General features: G+C 37.4%; 2 protein-coding genes across 10 annotated transcripts; one reads left to right on the top strand and one right to left on the bottom strand.

Moving 5' to 3' along the window:
• Positions 1-4,586: 4,586 nt before the first annotated feature.
• LOC112277896 (uncharacterized) lies at positions 4,587-12,610 on the top strand. Of its 3 annotated transcripts, none has more exons than XM_090247959.1 (7): positions 4,588-5,106; positions 5,725-5,777; positions 6,381-7,185; positions 7,823-8,034; positions 8,287-8,687; positions 9,285-9,470; positions 9,607-12,610. In XM_090247959.1, the coding sequence occupies exons 3-7, from the start codon at positions 6,935-6,937 to the stop codon at positions 12,265-12,267; spliced, it is 3,711 nt and encodes a 1,236-aa protein (XP_090104085.1). In that variant the 5' UTR covers positions 4,588-5,106; positions 5,725-5,777; positions 6,381-6,934; the 3' UTR covers positions 12,268-12,610. The 3 variants fall into 3 exon arrangements, with proteins under 3 accessions (XP_024366489.1, XP_090104085.1, XP_073387567.1); XM_073531466.1 differs by having other exon boundaries at positions 8,844-9,470; XM_024510721.3 differs by having other exon boundaries at positions 4,587-5,106; positions 8,287-9,470.
• A 740-nt stretch (positions 12,611-13,350) lies between these two features.
• Positions 13,351-21,645, bottom strand: LOC112277897 (formin-like protein 1). Of its 7 annotated transcripts, none has more exons than XM_073531468.2 (13): positions 20,900-21,645; positions 20,539-20,628; positions 20,218-20,346; positions 19,823-20,033; positions 19,424-19,574; positions 19,083-19,231; positions 16,806-18,819; positions 16,270-16,523; positions 15,950-16,040; positions 15,324-15,566; positions 14,462-14,886; positions 14,110-14,252; positions 13,351-13,678 (listed from the first exon to the last, which is right to left on the bottom strand). In XM_073531468.2, exons 1-13 carry the CDS (start codon positions 20,997-20,999, stop codon positions 13,503-13,505), a joined length of 4,176 nt encoding a protein of 1,391 aa, XP_073387569.1. In that variant the 5' UTR covers positions 21,000-21,645; the 3' UTR covers positions 13,351-13,502. The 7 variants fall into 7 exon arrangements, with proteins under 7 accessions (XP_073387569.1, XP_073387568.1, XP_024366497.1 ...); XM_073531467.2 differs by having other exon boundaries at positions 13,351-13,681; positions 20,900-21,643; XM_024510729.3 differs by having other exon boundaries at positions 13,351-13,681; positions 19,054-19,231; positions 19,429-19,574; positions 20,900-21,643.
• Positions 21,646-21,864: the final 219 nt, after the last annotated feature.

Raw genomic sequence — 21,864 nt, 5'->3', positions numbered from 1 at the left:
TAAATTACTTTCTTGTTTTATAAAAAAATTAAAAAAAAAAAGTTTACTTCACCTTGTAACTACAATTTTGTTGTGCAAATGCATTTGGATAAAACCAATACCTGTGGTTTCCTTCATTAATTCCTTGTTTTTTCTTCCAATGTAGAATACTGAAACAATTAAGCGACACTATCATTTCAATCTAAGCTTATAACTACTTGCCAACATGGTTTTTGTATGATTTGAGTAAATATGGTATTTAATTTGTATATTTTATGCCTATACTTACATTGTGCAACTTTTTCTTAAAACAAACGTTTGCTCAAATAATGAAGGACATAACAAAAACCGTTAATGTAAACTGATAAAGTACACACTTAAAGTTCAATTTTTCATGTACCAAGTTTCATTAGTAAGATGTGCAGCCTTCTCTTATTATCTCAACAATATAAAACTACATTTAGATTATATTAACAAAAAACAGGTCCGCTTACGTGAACCAATCACACACAGATTCCGTGTGTTCTCATATGACCCACAACTTGCAACGGAAGGGAATGCCCAAATAAAGTAAAACTGAGAGGTGGCCAACCTATAACCGCAACAGGGAGTGGGGGAATTAGGGGTTCCCCTATGACCGCATTGAAGGAGAATCGGGCCCTATTTGTGGCCCCAAGTGTTAATGTCCAGGGTGCTCAAAGCCAGAAGGGGGTCAGTCAGTCTGACGGCCCAGATTCTGGAACAGGAATATTAATTCGCTTCATTTATTTCGAATTTTCTTTTTATTTTCCTTTGGAGAAAAAGGAGATAGAGGCAACTCAGTAAAGCTAAAGTTTTCCAAATAAAGGTACGAATACATTAGTTCCAACACCCAACACCATCTTTAAATTTGCTCTAATTTGAAGTTTCAAATGTTATGCTTGAATACATATGAGTTGTTAATGCATGAGGTACGTTGGAGTCCAGTTCACGGTGTTGTATTTGGGAGGAAGGGGGGCAGGCTTATCCTGCCCGTAGATGAAAGTTTCAGGAGCGGGCAGGAGTGAGTGCATGGGGGGTTTGTCTGTGGGGGAGGGGGGCAGATTCATTCAAACTCTGGAGGGGCAGCGTTGTTGTAATTGGGTGGCTGGCGGTGGTCGTGATGATTGGGGGCATGCCACCCTGGCAGGGACTAGTTAGGAATAAATAAATAAATAAATAAAGGAGCCTCACAACCCACACTTGTTTTATAGTTTTTTCTTTTTTATAAAGAAAAAAAAAGTGTGTACAAATAATGAAGTTTAAAGGAGGTAGAGTGGCAGAGCTGCCTAAGGGAAAATCATATAGATCCTTTTTTTATGCTTTATAGATGAGCAAGCATCTAAAGCTGTCCATGGCTTCCAAACTAACGTTGTTTTGAGATGGACATTTGAGAAAGCGAACAATTCACCAAACATTGTTACTAAACAATTCACTTTAAAGTATGAAAGTCAGTTCTTCTATGTGTATATATATATATATATATATATATAATATCATTGTTAAATTGGCCCACATATTCACTATATCAATCCCCTCATCCTAACCATCATCAAAAAAAAAATCTCCATTGTCAAATCCATATTAGTCAATAACCAATAAAAAATGATTGGATCCTCAACCAATGATAATGAGTGAGTTGATTTAGTAAATATTTGGGTCGATTTAACAATTCCCAATATATATTGTTGTAAAATATATTGACTATCATTGTTTAATATGATGCGATTTTTTATGTGGTGTGGTTTTGATTACTGTGGGTTGCATGAATTTCTATCACTTTAGAGTGGTCTATTTTGATTCATTTGATATTTTAATTTAGGATTTGAGGCTTCCGTGCCATGTAATATTCAAATGTATGGATCATATATTACATGTTTCAAGTTATGACACTCTTTACAAGCCAATGACCCAATTAATTTGTTTAATAGAATCATTCTATAAAATATAGCAGTGTTATTATTACGAAAATAGAACTGAAAATAAGAAATGATAGCAACAATTCCAAAGGAATATATATATATATATATATATATAGATAGATATTTTCCGTTAGGTGCTAGAGTCCTGCATTATTATTAAACAATTTATTGAAAACCAACTGCTTGAAAGGACTTGTGTCAATGGTTGTATTTCTCGTTAAATACAGAGATTCCACTTGTCTTTTTATTGGTGTCTTGTTTAGAGTTTGTCAAGACAAAGTATCAATACATATATGATTAATGTGTAAATCATGAAAGTAATATATATATATATATATATATATATATCCATGTACACTCACATAGGCACACGCATAAAACATGTATGCCTCACATTATAAATTTAAATTTATGAAAACATACTATGTTGTGTGTGTGTGTGTATATATATATATATATATATATATAGAGAGAGAGAGAGAGAGAGCTGTGAAAAATCACAACCAATTAATATAAAGACACTCTTGCTGTTGTTGCTTTTGTTTGTTTGTTTGTTTTAGATTTTATTCCAAATATTTTTTTAAGTATTTAACCGATGCATGACAGCATTCTGAAATATCCTGTTTATTTTCACAAAATAACTTCGATTACGCATGATACTCCAATCATAATATCACTTTCAGAGCTTTTCTGTAACGCTGTTTGAAATGAAGCTAGGCAACATTACAAATAGTAAAACTAGAATATACTTGAACAATGGCTATTTTTTTTACTGGACAAGAGCAGTATTCACGGATATTATTTTAACGTTATTTTTATAACCAAGCCAAATTCAAAGGCAGAGGATGAGACGCTAAGAACTGTGTTGACTTGCTCCTCCATTCTTCACTCGGATTCCCCACAAAATCTGTAACCCTAATTAGGGCTCTTAGACCCACTTAGGCATCCTTGTGCCACACTCCTCGTATTCCAATACGAATACAATACGCTAAATGCGTATTCGTACATATATACGCACACAGGCTAGTTTTACACGTGACTTGAATTGCGCGATGGCCAAACCGCGGGTCCCCGAAGCTGAGAAAGGTCATGGTTAGGAAGGTGGTTGGGTAATTGTGGGGACTTGCCGAAGCACAGGTATGGATGGCGGCGTGGTCTCCCCTCAGCTCGGTATGGAGGTCTGGGTCGAGAGAGTGATATTCTAGAACTCCGCCACATTTTATTGTTATTATTTTGTATTGAATTTGTCTATCAATAAGAAATTAGTACCAATTATATTAATCCCAGTTTAATATGTTTTTATATATATATATATATATATATATGTGTGTGTGTGTGTGTGGTTCATTAGTAGACATGTAATGTATGGTACAAGATGTTGCATTGTCATATATTGATTTGAGTTGTAAGTTTTTTTTTTTTTTTTTTTTTTTTTTTTTTTTTTAATTCACTGTTTTTCAAAGTCACAATAACGTGTCAACTTAATACTCGTGTGTTTTTTATTTTCATTTTTATTTATTTTTGCAACGAGAAGGAATATTAATAGTTCGTCTAATCTGTGCGAACTAATAGTGACGTCTCACTGACCTTCAAAAAAAGCTCAAATGACCCGTTAAAAAAAGAAAAAAGAATCAGAAAACAAAAAAATCTTTTGAAAACCAGCAAAGTTTATAAATTTTGATCATAAAAGGTAATTTTCAATTCATCATATTGAATATACATTCTCTATTACTTTATTTTATTTTTGAAATTCTTCTTCACAACATAATAAAAATATTTTAATATTTTTGATACTTGGTATCAATACTGTAATGAATAAACCCATATAACTTACAGCATTCATAATTACATTTAAAAGTGTATAATTTATGTAACAGGTTTGAAAATGCAAAGGTACGAGCATGCTCATCTTTCTCAGTTTCCTTTATAATATTTTGAACCAAATTTGAATTGCCACATATTTACATATGTTAATATTTGGAAGCCATGAAGGAAACCAACATACCTCTAGTTGATCGTCTTTTATAATTTTCTTTTAAATGAAATTTAACAAAATATACTCATAGAACGCACAAACTTAGAACATATACTATTTTGTTATTCAATGGAGACAAGAGGAAGTACAAAAGATGAGCCTTCTATCAACAAAAATACTGCCATCAAACCATTTTAGTATATTCGTTTTGCACCGATAGTTTCTGATAGTGTCTGATAGTAAATAAACGAGTTTGTCTTTTTACCACGCAGTGAAACACGAAAACAAGCGCCTCTCAAGGTAAGGAAAACAAAAGGCGACGAAAAAGGCGATAAAAAGGCGCAAGAACCGAAAAAGGCAGTCATGCGAAAGGGGAAAGGGGAGCTGTGTGAGGGCTACGGGGTAAAGTGCATCAGAACAAAGCTGCTCTGGGCCAAAAAAAAAAAAAACAAAACAAAAAAAAAAACAAAACGAAAACGAAAACGAAAACGAAAAAGCTAAAGGAGCAAAATACGAAAGCAGGCACCTGTTGCGGGGACACACGGTTTGGCGGAGGAGTGGGGGGTTGCCCCACCCATCCCACCCGTCCCACTCGCGCCGCTCGCTCGCGTCTGTAGCGGCAGCGTCGCCTGCCGTGCCGTAGACCTGGCCCAGCGTCCAAAGCGAAGCGGAGGAGCGGAGGAGGAGGAGATGGGTTGTGGTGGGGCGCCAATGCTCTGATGTGCTGAGCTCTGCTCTATTCTACTCTCGGTGCCTGCCTTGCTCGGCTGGGCTTGTATTGTCTTTGTTTAATGCCAAGTTTCAACCGTGGTTTCTGATTCCGTTTTCCTGTTTGGCTCCTTTCGTAGAGCTCATTCTCACTCTCACGACCTGATTCTTCATATTCTTCTTCCTCTTCTCCGTGTGTCGTCTCCGTGCTGTGCCTCTTCATCAGGGGTGCGCGTTTAGCCACAATTTTTATTTGGTTAAGTTTTCGAGAGACGTAAGTGAGTTGTTTCGTCGACGGAAACCGGTAGTGTTAATTGTAGTAGAGCTGAGGTGAGACAAGAGAAGGGTGAGAACAGGCTTCTTCTTCTTCTTCTTCTTCTTCTGGGCAAGGAAGAGATTGGGCGACAACGGAGTTTTGTTGCAGGGAACTTCGGCGGTGTCGGTTGCCTGGCTGCGTGGTGGTGGTGGTAGTGGTGTGGAGTGCGGGTGAGTGTTTTTGTTTAGGTGCGTGGGCACGCTGAGAAGGAACGTGAGTGTGAGTGTGAGTGTGGGGGCAGGGGAGTGGGAATGTGGGGGCCGGAGGGTGGAAATGTGGGTGGGAGAGTGATTGTGGTGGGAGCCAGGGATTTTGTGGGAGAAGAGGGTGGGTGTGACGTTATTTTCTCTGGGTTCTCAGGGTTGCCGGGGATTCTCCTCCGTCAGCTTAGGCTTTGAGAGTTTTTGTTTGCCATTCTGGAGTTGTGGGCGTTCTGGAGCCCTTTTCTGGGAAGGGAAATGGGATACGAGCTCAGAGGAATGTATTTGATTCCTCTAGGGGAGCTTCTTACGCAGGAATATGTAGTGGGTTAGCTGCCTGTAGCCCCTTAAGTGCCATCTCCCACTTGTTTTTGGGCTGTAGTGTGAGGTTTTGCTATTCGCTGTGGCGTGAATGAGAGTGGCTTCGCCCAAGTTGTGCTCGGGTGGGTTGCGAGTTGTAGCTTTAGAGTGAAGCTCCGAGATTGTTGTCTCTGTGGTCCGCAAGTGGTGTTTTCTTGGTTAGTTGGTGTACGGTGGCGCTGGGAAAGTAATGGGTTTGTGAGTGTCTGTCGGGTGGCTTACGGTGCTAGAGGTTGGATCGTGCAGCTTTATCAATGAGAAGCGACTGGAGTGGAGTTCGAAAGCCGCTCGAGTTAAGGGTACGTTCTTAGTAACGCCTCTGAGTAGCCGCACGTGAGGGAAGTGAGAATTGAATTGGGTGCAGAGGCCTTTATTTGTCTAGAAAAGACAAAATTGAGCACACGAGTGGCTTTCTTCGCGGCCGTCTATCTGAAAAAAAACATGATTGCTCGCTCTCATGGCGCTTCAAAATTTGAAATTTCGACAGTCGGTCCTTCTGTAATTTACTGCCCACTTCATCAGTGTCACCGAAACGAATTGTATGCAGACTTTAAGGGAAGCGTAATCACCTGAGCGTTTGCAAGCACTAGCGTACAGCTGAGCGAGAACCGAAGTGTTGTCTATCATAGCGTTTGAATGACGCCAGTTTTGCGGCGGAAAGTAGTGCCAGCGAAGATTTTCATTTTGAGAAGGGTATTATGCCAGATTAGTGGGCTAGTTAGCGTGTCCCAACATACGTCCTCCTTCTAGCGTCGTTGCCATAGCCTTGCCGAAAATGCTAGTCGCTTCTGAATTCTGAGTGTCGCTCTTTCACCGATAATCGAGCAGCCTTCGTTTGGAAAGCACATACCATGGCACACATGACTGATAGCGGAGTTATATGTGGATACGTCTTCTTGCAGAGAAACTGGAGGAAGTGAAGGGATGCGAAAGAAGAAAAGAGCCTTACGTTGAACTTTGCATATTTGTATTCCTGCCGAGCTTTCGTAAGCAGCTCAATTGTGCCCTCTTAATTTAACGGAATGTTGGTCATGGCGGGCTTCCATTTTACCAGTGCATGGGAACGCATTGCTGATTGCAGAAGCATCATCTGTCAACCCACAGTTTTGTGCCTGCTGAGGTGTACTCTTTGTTAGGGCTGGCTACAATGGTGTGAGTTTTCAGGCACTGGGATTTTTAGCAGTTAATGTGTAGCATGGCCAGAATAAGGCCTGAAATGAAATTGAATAGGTACTAGTGTTTGATGTTCGTTTCTTCGTGTTGGCACATTTGGGTGGTGAAGGTGATGGTAGAGTTTTTTTAAGGAAGGAGAATTGGAGGATGAAAAGAAACCCGTTAGGAAAGTTTTGGAAGAGGTTGGCGCGGACAGTAGAGGAGGTGATGCAGTTCCAGTTCGGGTGATGGTGCGGCTGGTGGTGTTTGTGGGAGTTACAGATAGCGAAATTGTGCCGTGGCTATGGCAGTTTTAGTTTCCTTTTTGTTGATGAAGGCAGTTCCGACGCTCTTGTCCTGTTTCGCGTTCACTTCTTTCTCGCCCCTGTTCTTTGTCGGGTCTGTCTCTTTCTCATTGCTCTTCGTATCGCTATCGGTCCTCATCAGCGTGGTCTCCTTGTGCCGGAATCCGCACGATGAAGTTTCCTCAGCAGAGGAGGATGATGCAAATTATAATAAGAGCTGCTCCCGGATGAGCTCGAAGCAGAGAAACCGGTAAGCTATTCCTTCCCCTTCGCAGCCATTTCGTGCATGAAAATGAATTTTAACGGTGAAAGACTTTTAGAATAGATTGATAAAGTAACGTGAGGATGAGTGGATATTATGTTGAATTCTCTCGGAGTAATGTTTTGAGGCCTCAATATATGTCCACGGAATTCCTACTCGTGTACACGAACTTGTATTTCTATCTCCAGTGAACAACCGAGTGTCTGCATTCTATTGCCTTGGTGCTGGATGGTTAGACGATCCACCATTAAATTGTATTACAATTTTAATGAATTTATCATATTTTGAAGAATAACATCACACTTGAATCATACCAGACCTGCCTTGCAGTAACCTGATACAGGGTTGTTATGCTTTCTTTTCGGGTTTATCTTCGATCAGTTTCGAAAGGACGTAGTTGTCTGCGAGTAGTGGTTGAGTGCAGCGCACGTTACGTCTGGGAACAGTATTTTATGAGGTTTCAATTGTGTATATATGTGTTGTACGTCCAGCTTTCTGGGCCTTTTTTTTTTTTTTTTTGGGAAAGTCTTCCTTTACTTTGGGTCGTTTTTGTTGCTACAAAAAACCATCAATGCTTCCCAATTTTCCTATCTTAATAATTTGTAACGTACTCGGAATATTTCAGGTCATGGTGGTGCTTCGGCGAGGCACCCCGCGGGTTCCAGCTGACGATGTTGTTTCTTACGTGGGCGCTCCTGTTCCTGTTACTTTGTTTGGCACCTGCGGCAAATGCTGAGAGCAAAGTCCAGCTTAACATAGAGCAGCTAGGATCCTTTGGTGTCGAATCAGAAACTGCTACTCCTTCTGTAGGCGTTATTTCTGAAGTCGTTTGGAAAGGTAATGTTTTATGCAGCAATAGGCTTTACTATTGTTTCATCTTTTTTGTTTTTCGGAGGATGATAAAACTTAACAGTGCTCTCAGGTTTGATAATCCGCTGTGGGGTACTTTGATATCTAGTAAACTTGGCCAGGTTATTTTGTGCACAGTATTAGAATTCATAATTTAGAGCTTCAAGTTCATGCTCGTTTGTCCTTCGTATATGTTTTCTTCCAAGGAAACCTCATGGCTGCTACATCCCAGTTCTGCAGATTTGAATCAAGTTAACACAGCCTACCAAAGCTCCACTAGTGGAGCCTCCCTCAAGAGGCAGGGGGGCGGTGGGAGTGAACAAAAGTTGAACATCAAAGTCGAAGAGCAAACAAGACAGCAGAGCAGTTTTCACGCTTCTGTTGGGTTAGGTCAGTTGGGTCAAGATCTGCAACATCCTAGTGACGACAAGGTTGAGCTACAATTATGTGGAGCCCTTGTTCAAACTGGACAGCAAGTCACGTGTCACCCTCCTGGGTCACCTGAGGCCGAGAATAGGCTTTCAGATATTCGTGACTGCTCTATGTTTTCCTCGAAAGTTGCAAGTGCATCGCTGCATTATGGGGATATTGCCGTCACTCCTCAACTAGTCTGGATGCCCCAGCCCTTGTATCAGCGCCAGGTTGCTTCCTTGACTATTATTAACTCATGCAATAGCTCAAAATTATCACTTGTTGCTGTTAAGAGTGATAATAGACAATTCTTTGTCTGTGCCTTCTCTGAGAAATTTGTTGCCCCTGGAGGATCACTTACGTTCCCTGTGTGTTACTTACCTCAGTACTTGGGAGCAGCCACAGGAAGGGTAACTATAGAAACCAGGTCAGACCCAATAGTAGTGCAGTTACAAGGGGAAGGTATTGCATCTCCTTTTCAGATGCACGTCAGGGTGCATGAGAAGTCGCACTATGTACTTTCCCTCTTCAACCCTTTTAATGAAAGTATATTTGTGGAGGAAGTACTTGTTTCCTCAGAAGAGAACCAATGGCACACCACAGGCTTATTCGTAGGAAATACAGATGTGGATCGTGTCAGTGGTGTACCTTTAGATGAGATTGTAATTGAGGCAAAGGAACCCAGTCGTGGTGATGAGATAAATTATAAACCTGGGGTGTTGATGCGAGCTGGAGCGACATGGGAAATCCCCGCTCAGGAAAGTAGGGATATCGTAGAATTTATAGTAGATCTGAAGCGAGGGGAAGTGTTTCGGGGGGCATTCCAGATACGGGCCACTGGGGCACCTTTTGGGAGCGAGGGCGGTGTTCTAGTCTACCCGTTCAGCTCACGAGTCTCCAAGCCGTCTTCTGTGGTTTCAGTACCTGATACTGTAGACTTTGGAATGCTGGTTGGGGATCAGGCGCGGTCCCAGCCCTTGGTGCTGGAAAATTCTGGTGGCCAGTTAATACAGGTCAGAACATTATCTGCATATCATTCCTAGCGAGAAATCGAATGAATGTCTGGTAATAACGATGATTTAACATTTCATAAAATAATTGAATAAATTAGATTATATTTTGTAAATATGTATTTTTCATCTGATGCAGGTTAAAGAAATATATGAAGTGGCTAAAGATTCAAGAATTACAATTGAGTACAAGAAAGGGTGCGTTCTGCTCCCAGGCTCTGAGACCGAAGTTGCCAACATTACCTACAGGGGCTATAACCAGCCCCACGTATCCAACGCATGCAGTAGCTCTCAGAAGATCATGGTGCGCACCAACAGCACCATTGGTCATCTGATGGAGATTCCCTACAGAGTAGTGGTGTTGCCGTGTTTGGATCCTCCTGCCTTGGCCTTCGTGCCCAAATCTACAATGCGAGCATTAGGAGACCTGAGAGGCTCTTACACAGGCCAGGGCATCAGTGACTTGATTATGGACTACAGACTGTTCCTTGGGCTTCTCTTTTGTGGGCTCATGGTAGGCGCTTTAGTGTTTTTTCAAGCTGTTGTGCGTGAGACCGTGTTGCCGACGTCGTCAGGGGATCTGAGTAAGGGTGGTTCGCATCGGAGAAGTTCCAGCGGAGGCAGCCCTTTTATCAAGAGAAGGGATAAGCTGCTGAAGATGTGGGGATGGGGAGCTCTTGCCACTGTGACAGAAGGCCTCTGGGCAGCTTTTGGATCCGCCATTTGGAGGAAGGAATGCAGCGCATCCTCCTCCAATTACACTCTCCCGCGATCTGTGACGCCAGTGCCGGCGCCTACACAGACTGGAATACAAGCGACGAAGGCCATTGGAGGAGCTGCGACGTCTGCTTCAGGGTCAGTGCCCACAGCGGGTCGAAAATATAGCTCAGATAGAAAGAATAGCGGTGCTGCTAAACCCGACCAGACACGGAGTGGTAAAGGTAATGCGGAGTCATCGAATAGCTCCTCACCTCTGAGCTCTAAAGATCCGCATCATCACCCTCAATCCATCAAGCAACCGAAGACTTCGAAATTCTTGAGACCGGGAAACTCTTCGGCTAAGCATACCATCTGCATGGATGATCTGGAGGAGGACACCGAGTCTATCGTGAAAGAGGTAGTAGCAGTTGAAGCGATTGCATCTGTTAACGCGGTCGCACGCGCGCAAAGTGCATGTCCTACACGGCAGCCTCCCGTCAAGGAGTCGCCGAAGGACGAAGTGACCCTTAAGCCACAGCCTGTTTTGCTACCTGAGCAACCCCTACAGACAAACGAACGGGAGAAGCGCAGGCAGAGGAAGAAACAAGTGAAACATGATGTGGCTGCAAATTTTAGTACCTATGGAGGCGCGTCGCCAGGGTCTCCTGCCTCTCCGGTGACGCCTTCCAGACTGGCTTGGTCTGCCGGTCCTCCCTCTCCCTTCGACAGAAAACCAACTAAATCCACTTCGTCCCTGTCTGATCAGTCAACAGCTCCCTTGAGCCCCAAGAGTTCGGGATCTGTTGAACACGCAGACGCTGTCCCACTTCCCAAAATCAAGGTTAAGGTCCTTAATTCTTTGAAAACCACTAACCCTGCGCCTGTTGGGTCAGGAACCGAAAGCCCCAGGCGTAGCGTTAGTTCTACTCCGTCCCATCAGCAGCCCAGGCAGCAGGGAAGAGTAGCGGATTCGCGTAAGCAACCTGTGGTAGAGAAGAGTTCAGGTGTCGGTGGGAAAAAGGGCACCAGTGGCGAATGCGCTGCTGTAGCTCGCCAACCACGGAAAACGTCAACCTCTGGAAGCGACAAAGCACTGGAAGTTACTGATGGAGGCCACTCTCACCGAGGGAGCCGGTATCCTCAACGAAGAGGCAATGCGTTTGCAGTATCGGAAGTTGGACCTGCAGCTCTCACCTCCTCGGCTTCCTTTCCACCTCGGAGCTCGCGTCCGGGAATCTGGACCAACAACTCTGCTTTCGAGTTCGGCGTTGGAGTACGGATCGACTCCTTGGGTGTTGTACCCCCACCAGCCATTCCGCCGACTCTGCGAGCCCCTGGAGCAAGGATCACGAAACAAGTTAGTAATGCAGAGTCCACATCCTCTTCAGGTACATCTGTGGATGCAGGTTGGTCCAGCCTCGGATTCACCTCCAGCCCGGAGCTTCCTGACGGCCGTTTAGACCAAGACCTTCGTCCCGGCAGTCCCTGGCACTCGAGCAATGCCCTGTCTGGGCAAAGCTCTGGAGAGCTAGTATATGATATCTGGGGGAACCATTTTGGCAATCTCAGTCAATGCAGCTCCCACAACGATTCCTCTTTCCTTGGCGCAGGATTTAACAAGCAGAAGGCTAATCCCTTCAGTGGGTTTCACCGGCTGCTGGTCCCTGACCACCATGCTGAGATTCTCCTGCCAGGTTCCCTCACCGGTGGTCTTGCTTGCGACATGAGCCCCACCACGCGAGCCCCGTTCGCGCCCTTCTCTGGGTTTTTTTCGGAAGGTTCTACTCTGGGTCCCGAGGATCATAGCCGGCCTGTCTCCCCAGCTAGTGAGTTACCAGATCAGCTCTTCTCTGATTCACCGATAGCTGGATTCACCGAGGTGGTTCCCTCAACTATGGCGGTACCTGTAGCGAAACCCAGAGTGAGAGTCCCCTATTCTCCACCCATGGGTTGTGTTGCTGCTTCTTTTTCTAGCCCTCCTAGCACTCCAACCGTTGTGAGTCAGGCTGCGGTGTCCAAGGCCTCGAGCTGCTCCTTTTGGGCACATGACAGCAGCCAACTCCTGGAGAGTACGTTGTCACCGACCATCTCTCTGACGTAGATTTTTATTGACCTTTCAGCCCATGAACTTTTGGTGGCTGAGCCCGTAGTATTGCCTAGTAGGTGTTGGAAGAAGGCCGCCTAGCTGTGCCGTGGATTTGGTGGGGGGCGACCATCAACTATCCTCCCTCCCCCAAGAGGCTCTGCTAAATTGTTCATATACAGACCTAAAAACTTCTGTGTTGCTGTGCTAGTCTGTGACTTGGTGAAAAACATGAGAGAGAGAGAGAGCGAGAGAGAGCGGAAGAGAGTGAGAGAAGGACCTGTACCTGTTCCTACTCCGACTTGCTTCTTATTAAACATCCTTGCTGTTAAAACAGTCTGCCGAACTGGCATCGAGGCAATTTCCGTTTCCTACGTCGGCGGATTGTATGCCTCAGACTCTCCCTTTGCTTCCAAACTTTCCCACCTCTCATTCTCTCCATACCCTGTGCATGTTGCAGCTATTGTCCATTCTGGCTCTAACGCCGAACTCGTGAGCTTGTCTCATGTCGAGTGTTTCTTTTTGTGAGTTCCCTGTGTCTCTTTGGTGCCAGTGATGGATCTACCTGCTTGCCTCACTTTTGGCTGTGATTGGGTGTCTTGAGAATTTCGAATTTCTTGCAGCTGGCTTGCAGAAATTGAACTCTACGGAGCTAGCAGTGCACATCGATGATCACAATGAAACCTTCTTTCTATGAAATGTGCTTTTGACCAGTGTAAATCCAGGTCTTGGTAGCAGGATGGGTCAAACTCACCCAGCACTTTCATTGTCAAAGGTTAGTTTACAAACAGATCTCAAAACTAGGTGTGAAGTGGGCGTGAAGGATTCATTCCTGTCTTGCGTTGACTGAGAATGTCGATAGCCTTTATGCTTTCTTCGAAGAGATTCCAACTCAACTGTCAGGTTTTGCTTTGCAAACATTGAGTGAGTGATGATTCTCCCTACTCATTGTGTGTGTAAATGTATTTGTGTGGGTGAAAGAGAACGAGAGCGAGGGAACACCCCCAATGGTAAAACTTTGCAAGATCACAATGTGGTGCTGATTAAGCTGAAAAGAGATCAGGTTCTATCAAAGTTGAAGATCTGAGTCATGAGAGAGTATGGTTCAATGTTACATTTTTGGTATTTAAAATCAACTTTTACAAAATTGACCTTGTTGCATTTTGAGCGAAACTTTTTTTATTTTTTATTTTTTATTTTTTTAAACCAAAAGAAACTATCATATTCTGTGTGTGTGTGTGTCAACGTTTTAATCAATTTGTGGACCAATCTGAGTCAAAATGTTGCGATTGGTTTTGAATGCTTTGCAATAACTTTTCCTGTGCACTTGCAACAACATTAGAACTATTATTAGTGGATGACACTGTGTGAGTCCTCAAAGGAGTGTTGGAAGATGTGCTTGGTCTCCTCAGTTGAATACTCTCAAGTTCTTCTACACATGGCACCAAATTATAGACACGTTAAAACAAATATCAAAGTAATATAAAACCAGCTATCAGCAGTGAATTAATTTCACAACTGGCTAAGCCCACAAGCAAGTAGGATTGCCCACCACTTGACTCACTCAAGAGCTCTCTATTAAGAATGAATCTGACTATAAAACTATTTCAAGAGCTATTTTGAAACAGTTAATCTGTCGATTTGGTCATTCTGGGTGCCCCTTGAACTTAAGTTTATTGGACGTCCATAACTCAAGTTCTAAGTCTATGTATCTTTTTTCTTCATTTTGGGGGTGTAATATAATAATTTTCACGAATTTCAAAATTACATATATATATATATATATATATATACATATTTTTTCTTACATTCTATAAATTATGTTATTTGTGGTATCATTGGTTTTTGAAAAGACGTTACCTGGAAATGATGTACAAGATTTCCTTCCTTGAATTCTTTCAATTAGAGAGAGTTTGGAAGATGGAGTATTTTCAAGTTGTTCTTCATGATATAGATTTGTGGTTTGAAGAGCAGTTTTTGGTTGACATATGGCACTTGCAGGCCTATTAAAAGCATGTAAATTTACTTTTTATTTTTTTAAAAAAACTGTTGAGCTGAAATTATTACTATACCTAAAAACTATTCATCTTTTATCTCAAAAATGATTCATACTTTAAGGTTTTTGAGTTGGCACTCTAAGGTTCAACATGATGACATAATACATGTCTTACTATTAGAACTTTTAATTTGGGTCTCAAAGTTGAGTACAAACCTTTGTTGTGCATGAGATATAGACATGGCATTGTCTTTATGTTTTTTTGCTTTCTTAATTTCATTGCAAGCACAATCAAACATGAAAAGAAATTCACGCATGATTTTAAACAAATTGGTGTTTTGATCTCCTTTAACGGGCTCGCCAAAATACATTGCAACATCCTTGAGTTTATTCAATGATGATTTTGCCATGTTTTGTAATATGATGAAATCTTTGCTTGATGTTTGAGCAAATGGGACCATTGATTCAATAAATTTTAATTCATTTGAGTTTGCCAATGTATTGTTTGAATGAATATCTCGAATCTCTTGATTAAGAATCTCTAAGCCACGTTCAAGTTCTTTCAAATTTGAATTTAACCTATCCAAACTCAAATTAGCTGCTAATTTTACTTCTCTCAATTCTTCTGATAATTTCCCAACCTGCACAATTAAGATTTATAAATTTTAGTATATATATATACAGTATATGTTTTTGATATTTTAATTTGCATAAAATGATGACTAAAAAAAGTAATTTATTCCTTCATCATATAATTACTGTTTTGATTGTTATATCTTCCTTTCCAGTCTCAACAATTAGAGCATAAGTACTACAAATATAGCTTAGGAAGGATTTCGTTTTACTTTAAGCTTCAACAAACTATTAATTGTTGAGAATGGCAAGGAAGATATAAAAATTGAATCAGCATTAAATAAGTACAAATCTTGAATAAAAAAGGAGTCTTTGAATTCAGTACAAATAAAAATAACATTAATAAAACAATCTCATTTTCATTAAATACAAGTTATTAAGAATGTGTAATTTTATAAATAAACAAAAAGTGAACATATATATATATATATATATATCACATCACCTGTTCATCCATCTTTAAAAGCTCAGCTACTACAAAATGGAGCAATGTGGTGTTCTTGTGACATCCCTTTACATCCATTAGCTTCAACAATGCATCAAGCTTAAAACCACTTGCAGACCCACAAAATGACTCGCCATTCAAATGGTTTCCCGCAACTAAAACCATCTCCAAAATTTTAACAAGAGTTTGACTTGATTTTAGTTGATTGCAAGCCTTTTCAATTAATTCCAAATCATGTTGAGTCTACATCTCATACAAAATACATCATTTAATACACAATTACTTGTGTGTGTGTTTTTTCCATAGTCATTTAATAGTAATCATTTTATAGAATGTTATAAGTACAATTACTAACACCCATATGTTTCATAATATTTATTGTTTTGTTTGTTTGTTTGTTTGTTTGTTTGTTTGTTTGTTTTTTTTTTTTCATGCATGAAATCACACATTGAAATGAAATTCTGATGTTTACTTATTCATATTAATAACATTGGCAAGTGGTGGGGGTGGCATGTGGTAAATGGGAAGTTCTAGTGGGCATAGCAAAAAGAATATGGTGGCACTAGTGATACCTCATATATATATATATATATAATTTTTTTTGGTTTATATTACTTTTTTGTTACCTGTTCATAAGTTGCTTTATATTGTAATTTGAATGCTAAACATTTAATTCTATTTTTATATCTTGGAATCTTTAGTAAATCCAAGTAGTACCTGTAATTTATTTTATATCAATTAAAATGCAAGTGATTTTTATTTCAAATTTTATGATAAATTTATTATTATTATTTTAAATAATTTTTATTTTTAAATACAAAATATATATACTTTTATTTTTTATTTTTTTTGAATTTTTCCTAATTTCAGGTTTTAAGTGTCTTATAATGTTTACTTCATTTTTCTTACATAAATATGTATTGAACATGTAAAATTGGTAACATACTTTTCAATTTCAGCCAAAGGATCAACATCACCAACATAGTTTTGTAATAGTTTGACATCATCCTCATTTGGTAGAGTATTATGCATCACCATGAGAACCTCTGATGTAAGAATATCATGATCCATGTTTTGAAGTGCTTCCAATAGTTTTGGCAATGGAGTCCGCAAACTCCGCAATTGAATATTCACATTGTGTGCTCGTTTGAGATCCAAAATACTCACTACTTGCAGTTTTTTAATGTTTGTGTTTCTATCCTGAGCATTATATATATATATATATATATATACACACACACACACACACCCACTTTTAATGAATGATGGAACAAAAAGTGTTTCAATGGTATTTTATATTACATAATAGATGGTGTTATAATTCAAGAGTTGATACTAATTTACAAAATAGCTCATAAAATGTTTGTATCTAATTTGATATTTGTATCATATCAACATTTGCAAAATGAATATAAAATAAATTGATTTTATCTTATATTATATTATTTATATTTAGAATGAATAGTTATATTTAAATCTTACAATGAAAGTAGTTTTTTTTGGTACAACTTCTTTTAGAGCAAATAATGATTCGAGCTCTTGAAGGTCCATTTTTACATTGGTCAATGAGGTGTTTGACCAAACGGTTTTATTTGTTGATGTTGGTGTTATTTTATCCCACACAAGTTGTTTAAACTTTGGTTTTACAACAACATTGGTGTTGGAGTCTTGTTTGGGTTTTAATGAAAGAGGTGGAATAATTACATTTTTAATAACATCTAATTTTTGGGTAGAAGATTGTGGAACAATTTTCTTCTTTGATGGTGGCAAAGGAGGAGGTGGGGGAATACAAAATGGTTTAGAGCCATTAGTTGGTTGAGCTTGATGTTGAAAACTTGTTGAATGTTTTTCACTAGAATTTTCATCTTCATTTATTGGTGAATGACGAGGTATAGATAAAGATGGAAATGAAAGACTTGGTTGAAGATTAGAGGGAAGCACACAAGAATTCATACATGGAGTAGAATGATTTAAAAAGTTTTCATCATTTTTATTTTTATTATTTTTATTACTTTCATCACTTTTAGAATTAGGTGATGGTGTTACAATGTCTTGAATTGTCAACAAAAGAGGATTTCTTGTGCATAAAGGTTTTAAGTGTTGGAACAAAATGTGTTTTTTTAAATCATTTGAATATAGTAAAGTTAAAAAATATTCAATATTCTTGTTTATTTTCAAAATATTTGATGAAAGAAACTCCATAATGTCATTTTCTGATAACATTTTATCATTTTTTATTTCATTCTTGAATATAGCTTCCAAAAATATGTTTCTTGGAATGAGATTATTTTTGTGATCTTTCCTATAGTTCATGCATATAATTATTATATTTTTTAAATGATTCAAAAAACTTAGTATGTTTTGAATATTTTTTATGTTATGATGGCCATCATTGTAGGATTCTTTTTGATCACATGTCTTTTCTAGAATTTTAAATCCATAATCAATGTTTGATGAATTGGTGTTAGACTCTAACATTTTATCTGATAAAAATTTGAAGTTAATAATGTTTGTTTTTTCACCACGTTTCAGTAATGAATTATATTTTTTCAAATGAAATAAAGCATACTCTTTTAATAATTCATAAGAGTTATCAATATATTTGGGTATTTGCCCATTTTTTTTTGGCTTGTAAAAATGAGCATGATCTTGTTTGTTCAGATAAATCATTGAAATAAACACACAAAAATCTTCATATATGTTCTGAAAGTTGAGCAACCCGCTTCCATCATGGATATTATGGAAAAATATGCTAATATTAAAAAAATTGTTTGAAACAAAATTTGATTTATGGCACATTGGATTGATGGACAATGTGGATTTATCTTTGCATGGTGAATTCATTTTCAAGCATGCCTCAAAAACTTTATTCCTTTTGTTGAAAGTTTTAAAAGTTGCATGTGTTTTTTTTTCGCAAAAAAATATTTCATTTGTTTTTGGTGCACATTTATTGGGCGAGGAATTTTTTTTGCATTTGTATTGAAATTCTTTGTAAGTTTTGGATCTTGCATTGATTTGAGAAGTTAATGCATAATTGTTATTATCTTCAAAGAAGTCGAGATCAACCATTTTTTTATCAATGTTGTTGGACAAGTCAATATTATCATCAAGATTAAATCGATGTTTCCAATATTGAGGTATAAAACAATTGATGCGGACATCATTTTCACCATTGCTTTCATCACAAGGATTTGGCATATTTAAGTATATTTGATTTGTGACTATATCTTTAGAGTGAGAAGTGTAAAAAGAATTGCATGCATTTTGACTTTTATTTTTAAAAAATACATGGTTTGATGAAAATTCTTTTCTTGTAACATTATCATGATATTTGTTTTTTGATAATTTGACATCATAGGTGTGGTATATTTTATTGATTGAGCATGGAAATGTAGCTTTGAATGTAGGATTTTTGTTTTTACATTCCATACCATCTCCAATGTAATGGGAATCATTTTGGATTATTTTAGTTTTGTCTTTAATATTTATTAAAAAACTGCAATCAAGATTTATATTTACGTATGTAAACATTTGTATTTATGATAAAATTTGAAATAAAATTTCATATTTAAATTAAATCATAAAAAAAACTATATTAAAAAAAAACAATAACATTATTTTACTAATAAGAATTTTGAGATTTTTATATCATTTAAAATTATAATTCATTTATTTTTTAAAAAATATTTTATTATTATTATTTAATATATTATTCTTTAAAGATATTCACCTTCAAATGTGCAAAGGTGTGATTGACACCTTTGAGAATAGTTGTGGTTGCATTTGGTTCCTTCATAAGACTTGACTGTTTTAAGATCCTCATGATTTAAAGATACACCACTTTTATTTTGTTTCAGATCATTTAAGCTTAATTGTCTCTCACTTTGAAAGGTTTTAATAGTTTCAGCCTAAAGAACATTAAAACATCAATTTTTTGTTTGAAATTATTTTTATATATATATATATATATAAGCATATTCACACACATGTAAACACCCACAATTTTATTTTACTAAAATATAACCATAATTTTTGTTTTATTTAATATTAAGATTTTACTTTTATTTTTACATAGATACTTGAAATTTTATTATACGTACAGTACCACAAATAGATTTTGATGACAACAACTTCAAGAAAACTGTATTGGATGAGCTTTTTCCAATAATTCTGTGATAATTAAATAAATAATTCCATTCACCAACTAAGGTTGATGCTAATATGTTGGAAACTTCAACAAGCGTTGTATTTCTGAAAATCAAAAATAAAAAATTAAATATATATATATATATTCATATATAGAAACACACTCACAAAAGCACAAACAAACAAGTAAAATCCATGCATAAGTAGAACATTATAAACTTTCACAAATAATATTAATGTAACAGATATATTCGAAGACAAAATTATAAAAGGATGTAGAATATTGTAATAAAATTAAATGTTATAAACTGATCTTTCACTTATGCTAGTATTTACAATACTCTAATATTTACCCAGAATACTGTTTTACATCATAGGACTTTTTTAATAATAATGGTCCCAAAGTATCAATAATTCCTGGTGAACCCGTCGTTTTAACCTCATTTTTAGTAATAATACAAAAGAATAAGAAAATAATGTTCTTTAGAAGTGCATAATTTGATGGAGGAAGGCGGTTCAACAATAAGCGTAACACGTAAGCTCTTGCTCGCAATTTTGAAATTGCTGAAAACATGAACAAATTTGATATTTGTATCTAAGGAAATAAAAATAATTAAATGAAACCCTAATATTTTTACTAGTATTAATACCTATACATTAATAACTTTGAAATATTTAGCATGTAGTGTAACAATAAAAATTTATTCATCAATTTGATGCTTAAATGATACTTAAGGTGATACTTAACTTGTACTTGCAACAAAAACACTGTGAAGTTGGTCAGTGAAAAGATAGCCATTGAGCTTTTTAAGATAAAATAACATTAATGCCGCCACAATGTGAGGATTCAAGTGCTTCATTTTGATGTTCTTTGTCTCTGAAACCCATAATTAGTATATTTAATTTAATTTAATTCGAACACACATACACACACACACATACACACACACACACACACATATATATATATATATATATATATATCTTGAATACTAACATTAATGGTATGAAAATTTTTATTATAAATTTGTAACATAAATGAAAAAACTTTAAATTGTGACATCCTTACCAAGAGGATCACATGAATCGAAACATTTTTTGACTTCAAGAACATCTTCCAAAGGTATGGGTATTGAAAACAAACCTTCAACTTCAATTGCTGCAAAAAGAAACAACATCACATGATAACATTTTGAATGACAAGTCAATTTCAAAACTATATGGTGATATGTATATTTATATATATATGTATATGTACACATACAATTGAAAGCAAATATGGAATGTCTAAGAAGTTTAAATATAATAAGTATGTGCTCATGGATTATACAATTTCCAAAACAAAATTGGTACGTGATTTTTATTTTTATTTTTATTTTTTCCACTTTATTGAGTTTTAGGGTTTATGTGGAATAATGTTTTAGTCTTACAAGTTGCAATCAAATAGCTTGTGACTCTTTGTAATTCAATAAAATTCATAACTGTTGTTAAAGTATTTGTTAAACATGAATCATCGTCATAATCAAACATATTTGGGTTTGCGTTTGATCTTGATGTTTTCTTGTTTTGAAAGCCAATCTCTGTTCTTACATGTAATCATATAAAATCACAAACAATCTACATTTTCAAGTGTAACCGTTGATTTTATGAAAAAACAAAAACAAACAAGAAAAAAAAAAGTATTACAAAAACCTAATATGGGTCAAGATTTACGTTGTTGTTTATTTTCGATTTATTGCTATAGTTATTTATTTATTCATTTGTCAAATAATGACAAAAATTTGAAAATTTAGGTCGTAGACTTATTTAAACTTGGAGTTTAAGAAAAATCATATCCATTAAGATTAATTAAGGATGCAAGCATGGCATACGTTGAAGTAGTCCACAAGGTCATCACTTTAAGTAACTGAGATCCCTTAAATATTAAATTTTACCATTTTTGTGACACACTATATTATTTTTGAAATGAAAATTTTAAATTCATCAAGATGATATTATATTATACTTATATTTTTGAGGTGTGATTTTTTAAAATGTAAAATAAAAAATACATTTTTTGTTCAAGAATCTATTCTAGTTACTAAAATTATTACGTACAAAAGTATTAAAAAAACTCAATATAATAGTGATAAATTATTGAGAGTTTTCTTAAAGAATACACTCAAAGTCAAGTTCAACCATATGCTCATCCATATTCTCATCCATTCACACATTCATCCACGGAGGCATTTCGGATGAACAAACGGATGGCGAGCGCCAAAACCAGTTGGTCCAAAGGACTGAGCGGATGAGACCCCGTAACCAACCAATCCGAAGCCCGAAATGGATTCCATACGGTCGTAGCCGAACCTACCGGAACGAAAGCCGAGCCACAGCCTCTGCTTACGGCCACTCC

The sequence above is a fragment of the Physcomitrium patens genome, chromosome 26, assembly GCF_059467195.1.
Source record: "Physcomitrium patens ecotype Gransden chromosome 26, ASM5946719v1, whole genome shotgun sequence".
Lineage (NCBI taxonomy): Eukaryota > Viridiplantae > Streptophyta > Bryopsida > Funariales > Funariaceae > Physcomitrium > Physcomitrium patens.
Note: the sequence above shows the minus strand (reverse complement) of the source record. Positions and strands in the feature narration are given on the sequence as shown.

What these genes read in the sequence shown, in the direction of transcription:
- LOC112277896 (XM_024510721.3), top strand. Translation starts at nt 6,935, where the DNA reads ATGGCAGTTTTAGTTTCCTTTTTGTTGATGAAGGCAGTTCCGACGCTC. An exon ending in TTCTGAAGTCGTTTGGAAAG is followed by an intron (nt 8,035 to 8,286) that starts GTAATGTTTTAT and finishes CCAGTTCTGCAG; the next exon opens with ATTTGAATCAAGTTAACACA. An exon ending in CTGGTGGCCAGTTAATACAG is followed by an intron (nt 9,471 to 9,606) that starts GTCAGAACATTA and finishes CATCTGATGCAG; the next exon opens with GTTAAAGAAATATATGAAGT.
- LOC112277897 (XM_073531467.2), bottom strand. Translation starts at nt 20,999, where the DNA reads ATGTTTGATTATGACGATGATTCATGTTTAACAAATACTTTAACAACA. An exon ending in CAAAAAAAACTACTTTCATT is followed by an intron (nt 16,524 to 16,805) that starts GTAAGATTTAAA and finishes TATAATGCTCAG; the next exon opens with GATAGAAACACAAACATTAA. An exon ending in TTTTAAAGATGGATGAACAG is followed by an intron (nt 14,887 to 15,323) that starts GTGATGTGATAT and finishes TTAATTGTGCAG; the next exon opens with GTTGGGAAATTATCAGAAGA.